This window comes from Odontesthes bonariensis, chromosome 10 (assembly GCF_027942865.1).
Source record: "Odontesthes bonariensis isolate fOdoBon6 chromosome 10, fOdoBon6.hap1, whole genome shotgun sequence".
NCBI lineage: Eukaryota > Metazoa > Chordata > Actinopteri > Atheriniformes > Atherinopsidae > Odontesthes > Odontesthes bonariensis.
Window position 1 is genome coordinate 24,615,659 of NC_134515.1, and position 20,649 is coordinate 24,636,307.

The 20,649-nt window shown below is 45.0% G+C and overlaps 1 protein-coding gene across 9 annotated transcripts in view; it reads right to left on the bottom strand.

Moving 5' to 3' along the window:
• Nucleotides 1-20,455, bottom strand: part of LOC142389765 (serine/threonine-protein kinase WNK2) — a 49,063-nt gene extending 28,608 nt beyond the window's left edge. For all 9 annotated transcript variants that reach the window (XM_075474828.1, XM_075474836.1, XM_075474831.1 and 6 more), the window contains exons 1-2: nucleotides 19,909-20,455; nucleotides 18,670-19,501 (exon numbers count right to left, since the gene is read on the bottom strand). In XM_075474828.1, the coding sequence (XP_075330943.1) occupies nucleotides 18,670-19,326 (657 nt within the window). In that variant the 5' untranslated portion in view covers nucleotides 19,327-19,501; nucleotides 19,909-20,455. The remainder of the gene's footprint in view (nucleotides 1-18,669; nucleotides 19,502-19,908) is intronic.
• Between the last annotated feature and the right edge of the window lie 194 nt (nucleotides 20,456-20,649).

Here is a 20,649-nt window from a genome sequence, read left to right on the forward strand (position 1 = left end):
TAACTGCTAAGCCTGAAAACAGTGCGATTTTTGTATGGTTAGTCAGTAAGATGTGCAGAAAGTCGCAAACTGCTCAGTTTAAAGAAAAGATTGTGTCGGGGCTCAAAAAAGAAAAGTAAGCTCGAATTAAAAAAATAAATAAATAAATAAAAATTTAAAAAAGGGGGGGGTCAGTGCACTTTTACACAGGTTTTATGAGCTTTCCTACACAGAAATGTCACGCCCAGAGACTCATGTTTTTAGTTTTCATGTTTAGGTTATGTTTCTTCTCAGTCCATGTTTAGTTTTCCCTTCACTTCCCTCACTCAGGCCATTAGTTCATTCCCCTCACCTGTTCATTCCCCACCAGCTGCACCCACTCACTTAATCACTCAATCCCTATTTAGTTTCCTGCCTCCCCTTTCAGTTTGCCGGATCTTTGTTGATGTCACTGGTACTGTTACTGTGTTGCTGTTAGTTTCCACGTCATGTTTCCACGCCATGTTTCCACGCCAAGTTTTCGTCCAAGTTAAGTACCTATTTATTCTATGCCCTGCCAAGTGTTTTTGTTTTTCCACAGTCACGTGTTCTGAATCCGGCTTTGCCGCGCCTTTTGTTTTGTACTTTGTTTTTTGTTAATAAATCACCCTTTTCTTTGTAAGTCCGCATCCGTGTCCTCCCCTTCTACACCACAACCTGACAGAAAGATCCGGCCAGAAATGGACGCGGCGGACGAGGACGTTTTTTGGAGGCTGGTCGGGAGGTTCTGGGCCTGCTTGGCACGGGACGACACCGCCTGGCAGCAGCTGAACGTGGCTGATGACCTGGTGGACTTCTTTTTGAGGAAGCAGGTCCTCCAGCACTTGCCGGCTGTGGCAGACATCTGGGCGGAGGTCATGAGCGTGCAGCGCTCAGCTACCCAGGACATTTTTGGCTTGGAGCCATACGAGGTAACCATGCTGTACAGCTTCTCCTCAGCCACAGTCACCAGAGACTCAGCCGTCCCAGAGCTGGCCCCAGCCGTCCCAGAGCTGGCCCCAGCCGTCCCAGAGCTGGCCCCAGCCGTCCCAGAGCTGGCCCCAGCCGTCCCAGAGCTGGCCCCAGCCGTCCCAGAGCTGGCCCCAGCCGTCCCAGAGCTGGCCCCAGCCGTTCCAGAGCTGGCCCCAGCTATAGAGGCCACAGGGCCTGACCATGACCAAGAGGCCACAGGGCCTGACCATGACCAAGAGGCCACAGGGCCTGACCATGACCAAGAGGCCACAGGGCCTGACCATGACCAAGAGGCCACAGGGCCTGACCATGACCAAGAGGCCACAGGGCCTGACCAAGGGGCTTTAGGGCCTGACCAAGGGGCTTTAGGGCCTGACCACGAGGCTTTAGGGCCTGACCATGACCACGAGGCCACAGGGCCTGACCAAGAGGCCACAGGGCCTGACCAAGAGGCCACAGGGCCTGACCACGAGGCCACAGGGCCTGACCACGAGGCTTTAGGGCCTGACCACGAGGCTTTAGGGCCTGACCACGAGGCTTTAGGGCCTGACCAAGAGGCCGCAGGGCCTGACCACGACCAAGAGGCCTCCGGGCCTGACCATAAGGCGGCAGAGCCCGACATGGACTCACCGGTTCGAGCCCCTCCCTCCCACCCCCAGACTTTGGGGATGTCTGGGATCCATCCCTTAAAGGGGGGGCTCCCCCCCCGTCGGAGGTCCGTCCGACCTTGGGACGGTCCCCGGCTCCTCCTCCAGCCACGTCATCGGGGGTCCGGGCGTCCGCCGGGCCGTCTCCTGCCGCCACGCAGAGGGAAGTCTGGCCGCCCGCCAGACCACCGCCTCCTGCTGCCACGCCACGGGATGTCTGGCCGCCCGCCAGACCACCGCTTCCTGCTGCCACGCCACGGGATGTCTGGCCGCCCGCCAGACCACCGCTTCCTGCTGCCACGCCACGGGATGTCTGGCCGCCCGCCAGACCACCGCTTCCTGCTGCCACGCCGACGGAAGTCTGGGCGTCCGCCAGACCACCGCCGTCTCCTGCCGCCACGCCGACGGAAGTCTGGGCGTCCGCCAGACCACCGCCGTCTCCTGCCGCCACGCCGACGGAAGTCTGGGCGTCCGCCAGACCACCGCCGTCTCCTGCTACGCCGTCTGCGGTCTGGGCGTCCGCCAGACCACCGCCTGTTCCGGCTACGCCGTCTGCGGTCTGGGCGTCCGCCAGACCACCGCCTGTTCCGGCTACGCCGTCTGCGGTCTGGGCGTCCGCCAGACCACCGCCTGTTCCGGCTACGCCGTCTGCGGTCTGGGCGTCCGCCAGACCACCGCCTGTTCCGGCTACGCCGTCTGCGGTCTGGGCGTCCGCCAGACCACCGCCTGTTCCGGCTACGCCGTCTGCGGTCTGGGCGTCCGCCAGACCACCGCCTGCTCCGGCTACGCCGTCTGCGGTCTGGGCGTCCGCCAGACCACCGCCTGCTCCGGCTACGCCGTCTGCGGTCTGGGCGTCCGCCAGACCACCGCCTGCTCCGGCTACGCCGTCTGCGGTCTGGGCGTCCGCCAGACCACCGCCTGCTCCGGCTACGCCGTCTGCGGTCTGGGCGTCCGCCAGACCACCGCCTGCTCCGGCTACGCCGTCTGCGGTCTGGGCGTCCGCCAGACCACCGCCTGCTCCGGCTACGCCGTCTGCGGTCTGGGCGTCCGCCAGACCACTGCCTCCTGCTGCCCAAAGCCGGTACCACGCCCGTTTCTGGTTCCCCGACCGGCTTCGAGCCCCTCCCTCCCACCCTTGGACTTTTTTGGGATGTCTGGGATCCACCCCTTGAGGGGGGGGCTCTGTCACGCCCAGAGACTCATGTTTTTAGTTTTCATGTTTAGGTTATGTTTCTTCTCAGTCCATGTTTAGTTTTCCCTTCACTTCCCTCACTCAGGCCATTAGTTCATTCCCCTCACCTGTTCATTCCCCACCAGCTGCACCCACTCACTTAATCACTCAATCCCTATTTAGTTTCCTGCCTCCCCTTTCAGTTTGCCGGATCTTTGTTGATGTCACTGGTACTGTTACTGTGTTGCTGTTAGTTTCCACGTCATGTTTCCACGCCATGTTTCCACGCCAAGTTTTCGTCCAAGTTAAGTACCTATTTATTCTATGCCCTGCCAAGTGTTTTTGTTTTTCCACAGTCACGTGTTCTGAATCCGGCTTAGCCGCGCCTTTTGTTTGTACTTTGTTTTTTGTTAATAAATCACCCTTTTCTTTATAAGTCCGCATCCGTGTCCTCCCCTTCTCTACACCACACCTTGACAAGAAAGCAGCTGAGCAGCTGCACTAATTTAGTTTCTGCAGTGGAAAAAAAAGGAAACAAAGCAGTCATGCTTGGGATCAATCCATTACATTAAAGGTAGGGTAGGAGATCCTGGATTTTGAGTCCAGCGAAGCTGCATTTTGAAAATACACAGGTGAAAAGTCCCAACCCTTTTCTTCACTTTCCCCCCGAAGCCACACCTCTAGAGTACATGAACGTGCACGAGCACGAAGGTGCACGAGCGCTGTTCTGACAGCAAAGATTGATCGTTGCCTTATTTAGTATATGCTAACTATACGTTTAATAATGCTAGGTGCTAGCCAAGCTGGCTCTAGTTTAGCTTCCTGCCACGCTTCTGGACACGTAATCCGTTCACGGAGCAGGGTACGCGCACAGAGGGAGGGAGGAGCAGATTACAGTTTGATAGACGGCATCAGAATCCAATCATCGTTAACGGTCCGTTCAGTATGATTGGATAGGGTTTTTCCTAGATTGTACGTTCTACAGGCCACTAAAACTTCTCATATTTGTGTCAAAACTTTTAATTAATTGGTTGCAATTGGGGGTGTGAAGAGTATTTCAAGCAATATGTAAAAAAAAAAAGTTACAGAAAAAGATCCCCTACCCCACCTTTAAGAGAAGTGTGCTAGGTAAAAAAAATTAAAATAAAAATTCTGGATCAGCCAGTTTTGTTGAGCTTAATTTAGAGCCCACTTTCAAAGGTGGCTCTAACCGGACCAGATCAACTCCGTGGTATCTGATGGTCGACAGATACTCTGCTCTGGAGAGGGTTACGTTCAGGGTGTTGGATTAAATTCTTTGAAAAGAGTAGCAACCTTTCATTAATTCTGCTCCTTATTATACAGCAGATCGCAAAGTCGGATAAAAAAAAAAAAAAAAAAAAACACATTAAAATGTCCTCAGCCAGAAGTACTGAATCTAAATTGATTCTTGTCTTTGAAACCAAGTTCAGATATTATTACTTATCGTGACATCAGCTACAAATCACATAAAATCTATTTTATGATATAGCCATCAAACTGTAAAATTTGTTTTGCGGTGCCACAAAAACCGATGCATTCAGAGTAATGTTCTCCATTTGCTGACTATTCCCTTTCTCACTACTAATACTGCAGCAACAAACAGTTTGGAAACAAAAAAAAACTATCCTCATCACATATCCTTAATTGTGGGACAATGTCAGACTTTAATAGCCTGATAAACCAGCCTAAATGGATTGGATGTCTAATTTAGTCTGGCTCCGATGAATGGATACAACGGAACATTGTTGATGAGCACAACCCGTTGTCTTTCAAACCGTGTCTGTGCCTATAGGCCAACGCTCTGACCAATCAGCGCAACTGACTGTGACGTAGTAAGCGCGACAGAAAGCTTTGGTGGGAGGGGACTGTATGTAAACAAGTGAAGCAACTTCAGCAAGGCTGAATCAAACGAGCGCTGTTCCATTGCCGCCGCCATCTTTCTTGTTGTGCTTTCGCTTCCACTGCCCAACGTCGCACTGCTCTGTCGTCACTCCCTCAAAACCCCGCCCCAGAACCCTCTGCCCCGCCCGCGTTGATTCAAAACACATCTCTGCGTTGTGATTGGTTTAGTTGCCATCTGCCAGATTCAGGGCAGTATTTTCAAAATGAAAAGTGGTTCGAAGCCAGACCCAACCGCAGGCAAAACATTTTGCCGTCCAGCAGTTGGCGCTGGTTTTCCAGGCTAAGACTTTAATGCATTTATTGGAGACTATGTTTCTCTGTAGCATTCCTCTTTTGCAGCAGTGTTGCTGCAGGCAATTTTTCAGCTTTTTCATGACTCTCTATTCCTAACCCATGCCAGAATTTAGCCAGAAGGTGATGACACAAAACGTCAAATTAAGACACACGGCAGTACTGTCCATCCATCTGTTAATGTGACTGCATGTGGTTTAAGCCTGTGCTGTAGCTGAATTAAGACCCCATTTAAATCTCTATAGTTAAATATGTGAGATCAGTGAACTAATGAGATCCACATCACAAGCACCAGTGCATTAAAAGTTTGGCATCTTTCGGTGGTTAATCTCGTTACGTTAGCTAAGCTACACACACACACACACACACACACACACACACACACACACCACAACTCCTCATCCACAACTTCCTAATCACAATTTCCATTTTCCCTGATTAACTTGACCTCTTCTTGATCCTTTGTTAACAAGGAGCAGATTAGCAAAATTTGGACTCGGTAACAATAGTATGACAGGGATATGTATTCAAAGTTGTCAACAATTTCTACTATTAAATAAAGAAGAACACTTAGTGTACTCACTGTGTCACAACACATGGTTAAGAAGATTAAGATTAAGAAATTTCCCCTGTGGATGTACGGTATTTGAACTATAAACTAACACCACACTAACACACACAACCCAACACACTGAAACCACCGAGCTAATGAGTCCGACTAAAGCTTCCCAACTCTGCAATGAAAAGGTCTCGTTCATTCTTAGTCTCAATAACGATGGGTAGCTTTCTCAAACACCTTCTTCTAAAGGCCAGAGTGCTACAGAACACCTCTCTAACAGCCATATCTTGCTGAGTTATAGACATAACAATAAGGATGTTTGGAATCATGTCAAATTAAACCCCGCTTGCCAGATGGAATAAAGTTTGATCATTCACTTGGCAACAACATGCGCCCAAATGATGGTCGCAGTGCTTTCTGCTTCTATAACAAAAGCTGGTGCAGGGCGAGCCACGAGCCAGCAGACTGCCAGCAGATGACTCCTGTCCCATCGGTCAGGACTGCAGGAGGCTTTGACCGGCAGTTGTGAGAGTTGCTAAAGGAAAAGAAATATGTGCATCGGCCAGTTTTGTCAAGATAAAGCAAAAAAAACAACATAGTAATCCCATCCATGATGGCATGGAGATGGTGAAACAATAAACAAACAGTAGGACCAAGGAATACTTCCCTTTTTGGGCATGAAAAGCATTAGCCAAGAAAACAAAAGGGAAGAAACAAGAGCGATCCATGGAGGAAGGCATGCATGACAGACACTTTCAGCACGGGCTGAAAAAGCAATTAGGTCACTGCTGCGTCAGCGAGCAGAATAAACTGTACGGGAATTAGAAAAATACTTCAGTGTTGCATGGGTGTTAAAAAATGATTTTGTTTACCCAAATTGTAACCATGAGTTAAGCCAAAGTAGACTTTGGGATAAAGATCTCCCGTAAATCTTTATTTTTGTTTCACACCAAGTGCATCGGCTGCATCTGGCACACATCTTTGTTTACAGCTACAGGGATGCTGGATCTTTGCAGCACTCCAACACCATTTGTTTAAGTTGTTTAAGAATCACATAATTATCCGGCTATATTCATTTTGTTACATAAACAAACAAAGAAATGTAACAATAAAAAGGCTAATAAAACAATCTTAAATTGTTAAAATATGAGAATCCAGGAGAGAGAAAAAGAAAAAAAAGTATAGTAAAAAGAATGGGCAAAAAAATGTCTTTTAAATCATATGCAGGTCTACTATTCACTGACAAACTTGTTTTTCTAGATTCAAACAGGTAATGTGCCATGATTCTCAGCTTTGACATGTCTTGGTGTTTATTTATTCATTTATCCATTTCTTTAGAGGACAAGTTGCAGCATTAGTCTGCCGTCCAGCAGAACATGAGGCATGACAGCTGGCGGGGGACGTCCTAAACACACACTCTTACATAGACTCCAAACATCCATGCTTTACGATAAACAAAGCCCCACTGTAAAAATAATAGGGTAACTAATACAATTAGCAACAAATAGCTGTGGTGCTGTAATAGCCATGGCAGCAATTTTACCCATCTACTCTCAACTTGAAACAAATATTGGAAAATGCTTAGTATCCATGTAAATGCCTGAAGCCTCATGAAGCCAGAGTGGACTGGCCAAAAAGTAAAGGGTGGTCAATTTGAATTTTTATAGATCACCGATGATGGGTGGATATAAAGGAGATAAAGCACAGAATGAGTGGTGTGCCAAACAGAAATGTCCTGACTTGAACTGGGTGACCTGGCTACCCCCCTGCCCATTGTATCGAGTGCTGCTGTGTGGGAGAACACAGGCAGAGACGGCCTTGACTCAGCATAATAAAGCAACAAGACCAAACACTACACAGGCTTTCTGCCTGTGTAGTGTTGTGTTTTTATTCAGGGAGGATTTAAATACAATCGCCTTCGCTAGATCTCATGTGTATTCATCAAAATCAATCGAAAGGCCAGTGCACTTACGTGTTCGAGGAGTCACTACGGACATTAAATGCTGCACCTACTTAAAGATGGATGTATGCAATGATCATAACCCGGTTGACTGTTTTTTATTTTAGACATGCCATTGGATTTATCTTTGTTTAGAAATGCTACTGGGGCATTATCTCTCAGTATTTGCTGACTTGCTCCGTGTCTCATTGTGCTTTGTAATGCAGACTTTTTACCGTTGCTAAGCACCGGTATGTGATGCGAGTTTGTTGCTGCTGAAGTTCAGCAGAGACTTCAGACACTTTTGGCTTCTGTGACAACAGCAGTAACAGATGATCTTTACATCAGCTTCCAAAGTCCGTAATCGATGTGAAACAGCGAGAGATCCAGCACGAAATGCAACCAGTTCCATTTTCTGTGAAAGCTTTCTGGCACAATTTATAATATCTCTTTTTCCAGGGAAGAGGGAGCCGGACACGACTAAATTAATATGCATGGTTTGCTCAATGAAAGCTGTGTCTTTTAGGAATGCAAAAAGATACCTTGGCTGACATCTGCCATCAACCAGAGTTGGGAAAAGGGAAAAAAAAAAAAAAAAGGTTAAGCGAGTTATATATCCAGCTGCTGACCAACACAGTGCCACGTTATCAAGCTCCCAACAAATTCTGAACAGGCAGAAAAATGAATACCCATTACTCCCTTCATCTAGAGATCTACAGATTTACAACAAAGGCTTGGATTTATGATACAAAGCATGGCATACGATCATGTCAATGTTATTGAGAAAGCTACACCTACACTGTACATTTCCACCAATGGTGAAGTTGAGGAAGTATACATGTATATGTTTGGCCTGCATTTCAGGCACTGAAATACATAACGCCTAATATAGTTTCATAAAATGTCACTTCAGTGTTACAGGGTATACATTTAGCACATGGGGAGGAAGGAAGCCTCATTTATAAATGAACAACAGTGTCATTTTGATTTAATTTGACATGGGATTTTAGATGTTTATTTATTTATTTTCTTATAATGTCTTGTTTTTTTGGACAAGCTTGTATCAGTAGTTTCGATAGACTTTTTGCCTTTTTTCCCCATAAACCCTTTAAATACAGTATTTCCAGAAACTACACATGCACTTTACTCTGTACTTTTCTATCATCGAATACATATTGAAATGAATACTCTTTTGTACAAAACTAAGATAGTTTTGTATCGAATGAGGTGACCTTAAGATTTAAAACCCTATGCGTTGATTCACATAAAAAGTTCAACAGAAAAAGATGTAGTAATACAAGCTCTTAAATGTGTTTCTTGGAAGGTTTCTTTCCACTTATCTGAAAGGGAACCTGTTATGGAAGCATAACAGTAGGCATTACATAAAAAGCTTAATGACTAAGAGGTCAAGAAGAGTGGACAAAAAGTAACCCTTGTTTTCACCCCACAGAGCCTAAGCAGGAGGCCTGGACAGGATACAGAGGTGCGTTGGTTTGGTCATAAAAATAACCCTCTTAAATTCCAAAAGGGATTATTACTCCTAATGGGCTGTGCTGACATTTTCTATTGTAGGGGGGATGAAACAGGAAGGTTAAGGGGCCTCCCGGCTGAATCTTCTAATGCACGGTGCAATGCTGAAAGTTGCTCACTTAATCCTGGTATGATCAACGAAGAGTGTTGCTGCTATCGGTCGGGTGTTCCGTTACAGGAAGTGAGATTTTTGGCCACAAGATAGAAACTGTAGGGCTAGCACTCTCAGCACGTGTCAGCTTGAATAATAGTCTGACCACTGGTGTATTTAGGGGAAAACATGGACAAATGAGATCAAATAGCAAGCTTACAATTGCTGAGATATTTTATTGTAGCCAAACAATTTAGAAGTGCCACTTCTTGTTAATTAACAAACCAATAAAAATTTACTCTATTAAATAGGCAATGAATTGCCTAAGTAAATGGAATACAAAGCTTTAGACAATGTTATAGTGTAGCCTGTGAGTGGAGCAAAGTTGGATCATTCATTAAGCTTGTATCATTGCTTCCCCGTTGTGTTATTACTGCTGTGTGTGTGTAAGTGAATACACATGTACCATATCGTGGGATGGCCCAGATGCTATTAACCCAGCTAACGCCAAAGTAATTATTTCACTTCAGCAGGTAAAATCAATGCCATCTCCCAAGCAGAAACATCACAAGATCCTGGAGTCTCAGTAATGAGGCATCATAGTCTTCAGCCACACAGTCTTGTTACAGTCCCAGACAATTCAATCCAGTGAGATGTTTAGTCCATAAAACATCATATCAATAGATATGAGCTAAATGTTGCTGCTTCAATTACTGGCATAGAGTTAGCCATGAGCTGTGCTCAGTTTTCAAAGCCTTGTCCACAGGCTACGCCAGCTAACGAGTGTATTGTAAGGGAGCACATGTTCCTCTTCCTCCGTGCACATTCCAAATGACATTTGACAAATCAAATGACCAATGTGATTCATGTTTACTTTGTCTGAGCATTTTCCCCAATGGAGGAAAATAGTCATTCAAAAGCAGTCGGACACGTCATGCTCTGAAGTGTCACTCAGGTGTGGTACAGCGTGACAGATGTCCTGCTCGCCAGTTTGAGCTCCTCTCCATGCACTCTGCTTTCTTCTGTGCTCTCAGATTGTTATGTTTCCCTAAAAGTTCCCCCAATTCACATTATGAAACAAACAAATATCTAGGTGCGCTGTCGAAATCCCTTCCATGTGAACTCAGTGCAAGTGTGATTGGTCGCGCAATTAGGATGCACACATTGATAAAAGTACATATTTTGGACATGGAACAAATATTGTGATGAGCACAGGGCTTAGTGGCAGAAAACACTTCTTTATGAATTCCTCTCAGCATTGGTTGTTCATTTTTTCCATTTGCACTAGTCACGCAATTACATGAGCTCTCCGATGCCATGTCCAGATTCTATTTATTCCCTTAAACGACTCATTAACCAGCAGTCGGGTGCGGAAATCAGAGTCTTCCCCAATGTACTTCGGCTACTCATCTGCTAAGTATTGTTCTATAATGGCGATGGCTGCTGATAATTTTATGTCGTCACTCTGAATCACGCGATCATTTTGCAGTTTATGAGAATAATTAGAGTTGTGCATTTAAGAGTTTATCAACTAAATATTAATTAACTAAACATCTTGTGATACGTTTCTGGGAAGTCAGTTCATCTATAGACAGTACATTATATTCCCCCTCTCTTACCTTTTTGGATGTTTTTATTTCAGAAACAACCACAACAGAAATTTCGGCAGCAAACAACAATCACTGTTTCTTTTAGGTCTTAAAGGTCCTATGGCATGAAAATAAATGGAGGCTTTTATATATTTTTATAGGCTTTAGTGGTCCCCTAATACTGTATCTGAGTTTTTTTCCCCCAAAATTCTGCCTTGGTGCAGGATTACAGCCAGTCCCAAAAATGGGCTTTCCTTAGGATCCTCAGAATGAGCTGTTTAGTGGGGGTGTGGCCTTACTTACGCCCGTGGTACCTTGCACAAATGTTTTGTGAATCGCTATGGCACGTAGATGGCACGGCAGCCCTATGCCGTAAAACTAGCGAAACCTGTTGATATGAGCTTACTTTGACAATATGACAAACTAGTTACTCAACAACTCTCCTAACACAATCAAACATCAAGCCAGTGCTACACAAGACACAGCACAAAAAGGCGTGTGTGAAGGGGAAAGCAGGAGTGAGGATTTTGACATTCTCATCCGATTGCTCTTGTTTGCAAAGATGCACGTAGCGCGAGTCATTTCAATCAGGGGAAAGGCAGATATCGTGCACGCCATAACACCAACAGCAGGACGGCTATCAAAACAACAAGTACACAACACTCGCGTTACAGTAAATGAGGTGTCCACTTGCATACCTCATGCTATTTACCGTTACATTAGCGACAGTGACCGAGCTATTAGCTGCAGAGCTAACGACACAGACAGACTGACCGTTTTGACTCTGAATCTGCAAATTCAGTGCATTTCATCAGGATAATGATTCATTCATGGTTCCATTCTTCTTCAGGAAGCTTGAAGTAGGGGGTTTTGGTCTAAAATGAGCGAGCTAACCATCTCATGGGCATGCAAACACCTCCAACAGCCCAGTTGACAGATATAAGAGCTTGCAGATGCTATTAGCTGCATAGCTAACCGTTAGCTAACGTTAGCTGCTAACGATACAAACCCTTTCCTGTGGTAACAAGCTATGTAACTATACTGTACATAGAGGAAAGCAACACAATAATAGAGCGTTAAATTACTTACTCTCGGGAATGAGATCCTTCCCCAAGTGAGAGACGAATGGAGCAGGAGATTAACAGGCGGATCGGTGCGGTGTCTGCAGTGATGCGGGCTCTGCACCGGCCCGTCGTGGTGAAGAAGGAGCTGAGCCAGAAGGCGAAGCTCTCGATTTACCGGTCAATTTATGTTCCTACATTCACCTATGGTCACGAGCTGTGGGTAGTGACCGAGAGAATGAGATCGCAAATACAAGCGGCTGAAATGACTTTCCTCCGCAGTGTGTCTGGGCTCTCCCTTGGGCTCGGTATTGGCCCAAGTTCTGAAAACATTCGTAGGTGAAATATTTGGCGCACACATACACAAATCTCTTCGGTTCTGTCGTCACTTTCCCAGAAAAAAAACTAAATCTGTCCACTGGCTCTTTAGAGGTTCTGATGCAGGAGCTCTAAACAGATTTTTTACATCCATGTACAGAGCAATGAGCTGGCCAAAGAGCTGTGGGCGGGGAAAGGCAGTTTTGGCATAGCCATATATGGGCTCTGGGTGGAAACAACCCCCACGTCATAAGCGGCGCCCACGTCATAAGTGGCAGCTTTCCCGATCAGGCCATCTGCATGGTCACATTTCCAAAGGCGGAGAATAATTTCCAGTGCATGGTTTAGGTCTATCGTCATTTTTAGCCACTGGGGGACCGCAGGCAGGCTAGAGGAACTCATATTAATGTTAAACAACCTTAAAAAGTGAAAATTTCATCCCATAGGACCTTTAAAAACAGCATTCAAGTGACATGACACTGAGCGTTTTTTTCTTTCCTGACAGAGTAAAAAGAATTAACGCAGGCCTGCAATCATGTCTCTTATGCATGGCATCTAGATTTTGTTAACCAGCCACTTTCTACTATGTCTGCTGCAGCTATACCACAGGTAGCATTGCTGTGCCTCCACACCAGGCTTGTCCTTTCTTTATGCTCTTCTGTTGTCGGGGTGACACGGGAACTCAGGCATGCCTGAAGATGGAGCCACTGATAAGGCATTGTTAGCTGTAGTCACCGGTCAGGCTGTCCATGCTGCCCTGGGCAGCTCATTACAAAACAAACCTTAACCAATGAAACCAACTTGGGTATCCCCAATTTTGTTTGAGGTTTTTCCATATGAGCAGCCAAGAAGGGGATGCGGTTATTTTCTAATCAAAAGAGAAAGCCCAATGCTACAGTAAAACAATAAAACGCATTGGAATCTCACAACATGGCCAAAACTAACCTGTGATTTAAAAAAAAAAAATCTATGTTTCAAATCAAGAGACTGACCGAGTGACTCCAAGTCGTGGGTTTGGTTTGTTTGTTTCTAGAAACTCTACCAAAGACTAGCAGCATGATATCACTTCAACGGCATCATCAACAGCTCCGCATTCACAATCAACCTGATTTTATCTGCAGAAAAACAAGCCCTCTGCCAAATACCACGGCAAAGTCTCCAAAGAGTCAGAGGTTAAGTGTGTGTGCACGAGGACACAGAGCCCCTAACACTGCAAATAAAAGAAAACATTGAAAATCGATCCACAGAGTCAGAGGTTTCTAAATTTTAAGATAAAAACTATAATAAAGACACGATAATATGGCGCGCAGAAACACACTTAGTGTGTCTTCACAACAATGATGAAATGCGACATCCCGCTCTCAGATTAACATCACTGCCTGAGCCAGAGCCGTCTGTGTTACGCCAGAGGACTGGCACAGAAGCGGAGATGTGGGGGAGACGGGCCTGGAAGAAGGGGCAGCGTTTGTAAGAGGGTGGGGGGGTGAAGGGAAAAAACCAGCACACACCACAATATTAGATTTAAAAAATTTCATGACAAGATAACCATCATGTGACCATGGGAGGGAGGGAACATCGTGGGAAATCATAGAGTCCAGTTTCACAACACTTCATCTTCAACAGAAATCTCAAAATCTCATCTGTCCTATTTTTCTAACATTTCCTGAGCAAGACGAAGCTGGCATCGTGGACACGCAAAACCTAAGCGTAAACATGCATAACAGGAATTAAATCTTCTTTGGGCGCAGTCTTCGGACTTGTCGTTACCTGTGCTTGACAATGTTGTTGAATGTGACAGAGATCTAGTGTGATTGTGGGCAGCGCAGGTTTCTTTTGGCTCAGACAACCAGTCGGAACAGTGATCTTAAAATACTACCGAGTGCACTTCCTCTGATAGCAGTGAGACAGACAATGCAAAGCATTCCAATAAACCAATGTGGAGAAACTCAAGTCTCTCATTAAAACATAGCAGTTCATTTGGTGAGCTGAAGAATGCTGGCAAAGCTTCTTATAACTAATCAGATATAAAAAATTTTTTTTTAAATATTTATGTACACAATCGCACAATGAACAACTTTTAATACAGTGTTAACAACTTGACACCAATTCCACATTCAGACAAACAAAGTGGGGTATTTCTGTGTTGGCCAAACCTCCGTCATGACCCTCCTTTACAACAAGGTTGGACGCTGCTCTGCTGTGGTGACCTGACAGCTTTCAAGACCTGAAAATTCATTACACCAACATTCAAAAAGGTTATCAAACTATCTGGGGAAAAAAGTAGCAGAAAGAAGTGTCCCCAATGCCATTCAATGTGTGCCTCTGCACACTGTAATGGTTTAAATAATGCATTGAATTATAGACAGACCAGCGTAAACAATTCAATTATTTCAACTGGTCAACTTAAAAATAACACATGGAGTGAGAAATAGTCCTAACTCTATCCATGACTGACGCACATTGAACCACTTGTCACAAACAGCTCAGGTAGTTGATATTTATAAGAGGCAGGACAAATGAATGCCACTTTGAAAACTTTAGTGATTCAGGCACACAAGCACCTGTTTGCGTGCGTTTTCAGGGTTTTTGATAGATTCAGCAAACCGACTATAAAGGGTAAATGACCAAACACATTGATGAGCTCCGCATAATATATGTATTTTTTTCAATCCAACAGTTTACCATGCAAGACTAAATGTAAAATCGATAATCCTGCATAGGAGAGCTCCACTACATTCATCCTAAATACTCTGACTCATCTTTGCAGTTATGTCGACAACTCTCTTCTTTGCAACTAATTACTTATCGTTTACAGTTCTGGCAAAATCATCACTGGTGGGAGGGTTTATTAAGGAGTTCGTTCCCATTTGTTAGCGAGTTTTTGAGTGACCGCCTAACATAGCTAGCAGACGTTTCAGGGTTCTTTCAGTGGACACGTCACTCTGACATCTCCTCAGCTATCAACAAGTTGTACTGGATTCCTACAAGATTTAAATCAGGGAGTATTTTTGAGTTCACAGGCTGGCACAGTATAGGCGCGTTTTTTTCCTATCACGGCCCATCTTTATTCCTGGTTAGATATGCAAGTGCTTGTTATTACAGGTTTTGTTAGCATGCTTATTAGGCATAGGAATCGAAGGAGACTGAGTGAGCCATTAACCAAAAGAGCCGCTAACCTATCAGTCTTTTATAGCCGTATTCGAACAGAGCAGTTCTAAAGGCTGAGTTATACTTCTTTTAACTGCCCTTGCGCCTTGCGCTTGTGTTAATGGCTCGAGACGTTTATGCTTCATTTAGCTTTGCCGGCGCTTGCGTGTGCTGCGTGGCGATTCACCGCCAGGACAGTAGGTGGAGTAGCGGGTTTTTTCAATGACAAGCCTACAACGATGAAAGGAAATTCACCGCCAGGACCTCTTCGGCAAGTCTCTCTTCGAGTGGATTCATCATAGACATAATATATTATATATATTATGTCTATGGGATTCATGCTTCTTCTTCGCTTTCTACTTTGGCGTTTGAAAACAGCGGTCTTTTATTAGGGGATGAAACCGGAAGATGAACACGCCGCCGGATGTGAAGTAGATAGTCGCTTGTGCTCGCGTCCAGAGTGGCTACTCTATAGCTCTGCTCGCGTCTTGCGTCTTGCGTCTTGCGTGAAGTTTAGAAAATTGAGGTGACACACGCAAGCACGCAAGGGGGGGGCTTGCAACCGCGCAAGGGCTTGCGTTGCGTCTTGCGTTACCGACTATAAACCAGGCTATAGAATGCAGTTCTAAGAACGGTCCACCTCGAATTTCGTTCTAATAACTGCCCTTCCCCAAGGGAACGGTTTCATTTTGCATTCGCACATGAGTCGGGACCTTGATACGGACTAATGCGACGCAACCGTCTGCGACAGTGACGTGTTACTTTAGCCCCACACTCAACAACAAAACAGAACAAAACAAAACCCACGAAAAGTAAGGAGAGAAGAAAAAAAAACAACAAGAAGCCAATATGGAGAGCGGGGAGGCCACGGAGTTCATGGTCTGCATGACGGTAATATTAATCATGGACGATCACATCGGGCGTCTAACATCGAGGCTGGAAGAGCTCACAGAGAGAGTCAGGATCGAGCGCAGGCGATACTTCTTCATTTCATGAAGGAAGGAGAGCAGAGCGCCGCAGACAAAGGAGACGACGTGTAAGTTTAACTTATTAAACACGCGCAGGTTGTGTCTGTGTCGTATGAGTAACCATTTCAGCCGTTATTCTACTGTTTACATTGAGCAGATTAGGAACATGAAGAAGCGAAAATCTGACAAGGGGCGTGGCTACCAACCACCAAACACCTACAAGATGTGTTCCTATAGAACCCAGAAAAGACCCAGCCTCGGAGAAGGAGCTAAAATGGTTATAGGAACTGAGGGCGATGGTCCCGAGTTCCTGTATGTCTGAATGTGGGAAAAAAACGTCCCCATTCCTGAAAAGGTTATAGGAACTGCAAAAGGTTCCTACAGTGGAAATGCGCCTTATTTATCATCCAACTCTCTGTGGAGCGATGCAAAACTGTCGGACCTGAGAAGGACCCGAACAAACTTCAGAACCAGTCCAAGATAGGGTGGCTATCAATTAACATAGGTACAGACAAAATATATGACCAATGCTCACCATTTAAAACTTGTAGGATTACAATATAAGTAGTTGATGCGTTAATAGAGCTCGATGTTTGGTGGAAAACAATAAGGAAATAGGATGCAGTGTTTCCCGCAGCGCATTATAGTCAAGGCGGCCGCCTTAGCAAACTCGCACTGCCGCCTTGCCAACGTTCCCCAAAAAAAAAATAAAAATAAAAAAATTTTTTAAACCGAAGTAATAATGCTTTGCCAGGCTCAGACATTAAAAGACAGCATTGATAACATTGAATAGCGACACCTACTGGTTGTTAATGTAAATAGTTAATAATGTAAATAAAAAAGTGTTACAGCTCTTAAACAGCTTCGTTATTGCTCTGACAGTCCCCACACACACACACACACACACACCCCCCCTCCGCCACCCGACGGAACGCTATCCGCGCAAAAACCCCTGGTCCCGGCCGACAACTCACCACCTTGACTAAGCAATTTCCTGAGGGAAGCACTGTGATGTGTACATTATTTTTCTTTAGTTTCAACCTGCTGTTTATATATATGCGAATACAAATGTTTGTAATGATCATGCAAAATGACTGTGGTTCATTAAAAAACAAAAAAAACAACAACAACCAAGAAATTAAGTAAAAATGATGTCAAGTCCAATGCTTAAGACCATTTGTATCGAAGCAGACATCCGCTACCGAATTAAAATAAAGTGAACTGCCTCCAGTTCTACTTTCTAGCCTTCACAGAGCTCCACTGCAGCTCTGTGTTGTCAAGATAAAGAAGACATGGAATTGCTCACAAGCTGTCTACATGACATCATCCAACTAAAAGCTACACAGCTACTGTAACCTGACTCACTCATATGCAAAGGTATGGTCAGAGCCCTTTCAAGTAATGAGATGCATCACTGCCCTGCAATGCCGCAGTTATACATAACAGGTTTAGTTCTTTTCAAGGGAAGCAGTTTGCATTCTTTCATCTTACAGATTACTGACATTGCATGTTTTCAGTTCCCCAGGCAAAGTACGGAGGCCACTGGCTGCCACACGGTGCCCAGCAGGCTACTGCGCACTTTCAGCTGCTTCCTGTCTCTCTACCTCCTGTTGCATAGAGGGAGGGATGCAGGGAGTAACACCACTCATGATTTTGCATGCAAACTGCTGGGAGAGAGAGTGCACACATGCATCTCCTGCTCTGCCCACTCCAATAACTGTTCAATGTCATTACACTGTCAAGTGGCCAAATCATTACAGTGAAAATATATATATGTCAAGGTTGGTGGAACATAACTACTGGAAATTAATCCTCACCAATTGTGCCAAATGGTGAAAAAATAACATGCTGTACAGGTTCACTTTCTCTAAGGGGTCAGTCATGCTTAATACAGTTCCCATTAAGCCTCCTGGGAGACAGAGGGAGAGAGAGATAATCCCTGCTGCAGTATCCAAAGGACAGAAATAATTAGTTAATACCTTTGCACAGTCATAAGCTTGTGATTTTCCTGTCTGTATAATGAGGAAAACAGAATCTCCATGAGCATTTGCGAACCTGCAGATTACTATACATTAATGGCGGTGGTGCCTCCACACCAATCAATTTTTCTTGTGTTTCCTCTGAGCACTCCTCCATGAGACTCATGCTCAATGATAGCTCCCAAAAGACATCTTTGTCATACTAGCATGTAATGAGAAAATAGAGGAGAAATATAAAGAGCTTCCTATGGGAGTCAGGAGTTCTTCCATTATACCAATCACTCACAATTTATGTGTATTAATGAAATAAGTGAAAAAAATAAATGTAGATGGTTAAAAATATACCTTAAAAAGAACATTGAAAGTTTAAGCGTCTTCAACAGACAGATCTTCTTCGTTTACTCCTAACTGGAGTAAACTAAGAATTGGACAGTTGTTTCCAATTGTCCATTGCTTCTGAAAGTTATGGATAATTTTATTACTTTACCTGCAGTTCACACCAGGCCACCTCCACCCAGGTCTCAGTATCCAGGCCTTTGTAGACCGTTTTGAAGGACCCTCTTCCCAGCTCAATGTCAAACTTAAGGAACCTTCCTCCTGGAGATGTAGATACCGCTTTCATCTCTGCTTCCTCCTCATTTTCTTCACTGGCTGTCTTTATGGCAACTTTACCACCATCACTGCAAGCGACGTTTAACGAATTTCCACCTCTGTCCTTGTCCTCATCAGCACTGGTGCTCTCGGTTACACTGTCTTTGTGTCCACTTTGACTTTCAGTGCTGGAACTCTCTTGTATCCCACAAGCATTTCCACGCGTCCTGTCCACTATTGTTCGCAAGTTAATGTTTAGGACCTTACTCCTGTTTTCGCCTTCAGGTGCTTCAAAGGCCTGATCATCCGTGTCGGAAAACCACAGACTTCTCCTGATGAATCTCTGATGTACATTCCTCTGATAACTGGAGGAAGGGTATGCGCTGGGGTCACTCCCACCTCTCACAACAGAGTCCACAGGATTAACATTTCCATCACCCATGGCCTCATACATATTCATGCTCAGTTCACACTGAGATTTGAGTACAGATGTATATTTGTGCTCTTGATGGGCCTCGTAGTTTGAATTTGCCTTTGGCTCCTTGGGCTCCATAGTGATTTAAAAGTTCAGTCACTTTGGTTTCCAGGTCACTCGTGCCATGGCTTCACTTTCCAAATGCAGATTTACAGATGAATACCTGCAGCGCCCACCCGGTGACGCAGTTTGCCAGCAAAGGCCCTTGACTGCACGGGGATGGATGACATAGGCGAGATTTCAGATACAAGAGCTGCAAAAGAGACGTTGCCAGTTAGACAAACAAAATTCCAACGGTTTCTAATGTTTAGGGCACAGCTGAGGCCATCTACTGCCATGATGCGTGCCGATCATTTCAAAGACGAAGTTAGCTGGTGTCAATACATGCGGGTGGGTGACAAGCATGACAAGCCCGTGAATTAACAACAATATTGTCTGCAGAAGCTGTCGTCCGTCAGGTGGACGACATACTAGCAAGCTGGTTGTAGCGAAACAACATAAGTTTAAAACAAGCTAATGTTTGCTAGCGTGAAATTACACTCAGCACACCAATGTTAATTGGTCCCCTGTCACCAATATTACAATTACACCAAACGATATATATATATATATATATATATATATATATATATATATTTTTTTTTTTAAAACATGACATACCTTGCTTAAAAAGAGAAGAAGGCTGGGCAAACCACCCAGGTTAAACTTATGCTAACGATACCAGAGGCGAACCTGTCGGGTCCAGTATTAAAAAAAAAAACCTCGCTAACGTTAGCCGACTATCCACGACAAAAGGTGGACTTTAAAAACGCCCTGTCTGAATATCATCCCCATTTCCACGCACAGGGGCGACCGCAATCACGGCAAAACAAATCCAGCTTCAGTTAGGGCTTTGCAAACTGAAAACAGACTCCATACTGAAGGGGGGAAATGACACGAATGTGTTGTATTTATCTCATGACAAGTCTTCGCATCCCTTTTTGCAGACCCAAATACATACGTCCCTCCACTGTTTCTTCTTCGTGGGTGCTGCGTGCAGAGCGTGTAGTTAAATACCACACAGGTCGCTTACGCGGGGATTTTTTTGTTTCCTTGTAGTCCCCTCGGTAATTAACTTAAATGGACAACTGTTTTCGCTTGTCATCGCCTCTCTCCATTAGGTTCGGGAGCCGGTGAGGCTCTCAAATGTGTTTCCCATTCAGTTTGCTCGGCTCCACGCCCCTGGTAACGACTGAAAGGACTGTCCAATCACACGGCGCGCTGGGACACCACAGAGAGCCGACTCATCTTATTGTTGCAGCGTGCAATCCAGAGATTGACACATTTCTCAAATTAAAAGACCAAATCTGTGTTATTTGGAGACGGAATAAGTCAGTTACAAAGCCAACGATTATATCTCGT